Source organism: Plasmodium gaboni (genome assembly GCF_001602025.1).
Source record: "Plasmodium gaboni strain SY75 chromosome Unknown, whole genome shotgun sequence".
In the NCBI taxonomy this organism is placed as follows: Eukaryota; Apicomplexa; class Aconoidasida; order Haemosporida; family Plasmodiidae; genus Plasmodium; species Plasmodium gaboni.
Window position 1 is genome coordinate 1 of NW_017385450.1, and position 3,308 is coordinate 3,308.

General features: G+C 18.0%; 1 protein-coding gene across 1 annotated transcript; it reads left to right on the plus strand.

Annotated features, from left to right (window-relative positions):
* On the plus strand, positions 1–1,016 carry PGSY75_0012600 (duffy binding-like merozoite surface protein; the record flags this gene model as incomplete). Its single annotated transcript, XM_018783265.1, has 1 exon — positions 1–1,016. A coding segment is annotated over one exon (1,016 nt), but the record flags the coding sequence as incomplete, so codon positions are not given.
* Between the last annotated feature and the right edge of the window lie 2,292 nt (positions 1,017–3,308).

Below are 3,308 nucleotides of genomic sequence, written 5' to 3' on the forward strand. Positions count from 1 at the left end.
ATGGAATTCCTAGCAATAATTGTAAAAGTTTATTTAAGGATTACGAAAATGTTATTAATTCAAAAAGAACTGAATGGGAAATATTTGTTAAGCATTTTGATAGGAAGAAAAGTGGTTATATTGCAGCAAATGGATCAACACCTGAAACTTATTTAAAAGAAAAATGTCCTGAATGTGATTGTGCAAAAATTAATTTAAATGATATATTTCAAAAAGAATATAATATACAAAGTTTATTAAAAGAACTAATTGATCCACAAACATCCGAAAGTGTATCGACAAATATATCTCCAGTAGTGCAACCGACTGGTCAAGAAAACACTGAACAAACAAGTGTATCAACAACTCAAGAAGAACAACAACCACAAGAAGAAGAACAACAACCACAAGAAGAAGAACAACAACCACAAGAAGAAGAACAACAACAACCACAACCCCAAAATATACAAAGGGAAGATAATAATGACAATATTTTAGGATGGGAATTTGGTCCTGTTGCAGATCCTGGTACAAATCCATATATTTCGTCTGGAGAAAAAAATTCTCTGGAACTAATAAATTTAACATCATGGGATAAAGAGGATATAATCAAACAAAATGAGGATGTAAAAGAAGAATTCGAAGAAGAGCAAGCTGAAGAAGAATTACAAGAAGAAATAGAAGAAGAACAAGATGAGTTACAGGAAGAATTACAACAAGAAGAAATAGAAGAAGAACAAGATGAGTTACAGGAAGAATTACAAGAAGAACAAGATGAGGAAGAAGATAAATCCAATAAAGAAGGAGAACAAGAGAAAAAGACAGAAGATGAGAAAAAAGAAGAAACAATTGATTCCTCAGATGATAAGAATGCTCATGAATCATTATCTATAGGTTTTAATAATAATATGGAAATAAAAAAGGATGCTGCCTCTATTGTGAAAGACCTATTTAGTTTGTTTAAAGAAAAAAATACTTTTGAAGATCTTTTAAAAGATTTAACAGGAGATTTAGCCTCTTTATTTCAAAAACAATAAATAAATAAATATATATATATATATATATATATATATATATATATATATATATATGAAACTTTTCCATGTAGTGGAACAATAAAATTTATTTAAATTATGGCGAAGGAATAGTACATAATAATAAGTATTATGATTTACCTGAAAAAAACGGGGAAAAAATAAGGTTGAAATACAATATAATGAATATCTTATTTATAAATCCATTTTTTTTTTAATGAAGAACATATAAGAAAAAAAAATAAGAATAATTCAAATAGTTTTATGAATAATGAATCTTATTATGATTTTATTTCTTTTGTTCCATATTTATTTAAAGTTTTCTTCCTAAAAATATTTCTTATAGTTTAGAGGAAATTATAAATATAATGAATAATGAATAATTCTAATATAATTATCACATTGATAATAGTGTGCATTAATATATGACATATAATTATAAAAAAGAAATATATAAAAAACAATAAAGTATTATACTTTCTAAAAATTATAAAAGAGGTAATTGAAATAATTCAGAATACAATTCTATTAATTATAATAAAGAAAATAAAAATATATAAATTATACATATTAATTAATTTAATAGATTGTATCAATGATTATTATACTGCATATATTTATAATTTTGTTAAAGATATGCCTCTTATATTATTTCATCTAAAAAAAAAAGAAGTAAAAAATTAATTATTGAAATGATTTTATACAATAATTTATCATTATTAAAGATTTCATTTTTTTTTTTTTTTTTTTTTTTTTATGTTACATTTTGATCTATATTTAATGTATAATATTATAAATTTCTATTTATTTCTGTTATTTATTTATTTTATTTTTATAATATAATATAATATGGTTTATTTATTATATTATTTTTATATCATATTAATTTATTTTAATTATATATATATATATATATATATAGTTATATATATTTTTAGGGGGAATAGCGTTATAAGAAAAAATTACACATTTAAATATATACATAAAAAATATATTAATTATAATAAATAATAAAATTTTTTTGATAAATATTAAAAGAAAATTTCGTATAAAATGTTTAGGTAAGAAATTAAATGATATAATTAAAAGTGGAAAATGCTGATATTATAAATATTAATACTAATTAAAATTAAATATTTTCATTATAATTGTTTAAAAAAAAAAAAAAAAAAAAAATATCCATATAATTATATTTATTTATATTTAAAAAATTTTTTTTTATTCGGTGTTTTTCTATAAATATTCAACAGATATTAATAAATATTTATATATTGTTTATTTATTATTTTTATTTTTTACATTACAACATTAAGAAATTTTATGTATATTAACAGAAAAGAAATTGGTGCATTGTTATTGAAACATTTTTATTTAGGTATGTTATATATATATAATATTTTTTCTTCAATCTGGAATAATATAAAAATATAATATATTATTAATATATTCGGTTTCACATATATATATATATATATATATATATATTGTAATATTTTATATTATATTATTAAGGAAAATAAATTATTAGATTTTAATAAATATGTATATGTGTTAAATTAAATATTGTCTATACCATTTTCGTATATATATTGAATAAATGTGTAGCGACCAATTTTTTCAAATTCTCCTTTCCTAAAAAAAAAGAACAAAATATAAAAATGTATTATTATATTACATATACCCATAAATATAAAATAAAATAATAATGCAATGTAATTAGAACGAAGAGAATTTTTTTTTATTTTTATTTATTTTATATTATTTTTTTGTTTAAAATAATAAAAGCCAATTATTAACATATTTTAATTGCACACGGAATTAAAATGAGGATGATGTCTTTTTATTTCTATAAAATAAATTCTTTTACATCTCATAAAATATATGTTTGTATAAAGTAATTAAATTTAATTAATAGAATTAATGAATGTTTTGTTTCATAAATTATTTAATTATTAAATATTAAAATTTAATTAAATAAAATAAAATTATATATTATATACATATATATTTTTTTTATATTTTTTTTATATTTTTTTTATATTTTTTTTCCAAATTTTTTTTTTTTATTTAAACAATTACATATACACATAACTTATTATATATGTAAGAATAATTTCATTTTTATAATATTGTATATGTTGATATAAAATTTTAGTAGTATTTATTTTAACAATATTATATTATATAACAATGTCATTTTTATTTTGATTTTTATTTATAAATAAAAATAATTATATTTTAAAATTTAATTAAGGTTGTATTTAGTGATAGTTTTTCATATTATTTATTTGAAAT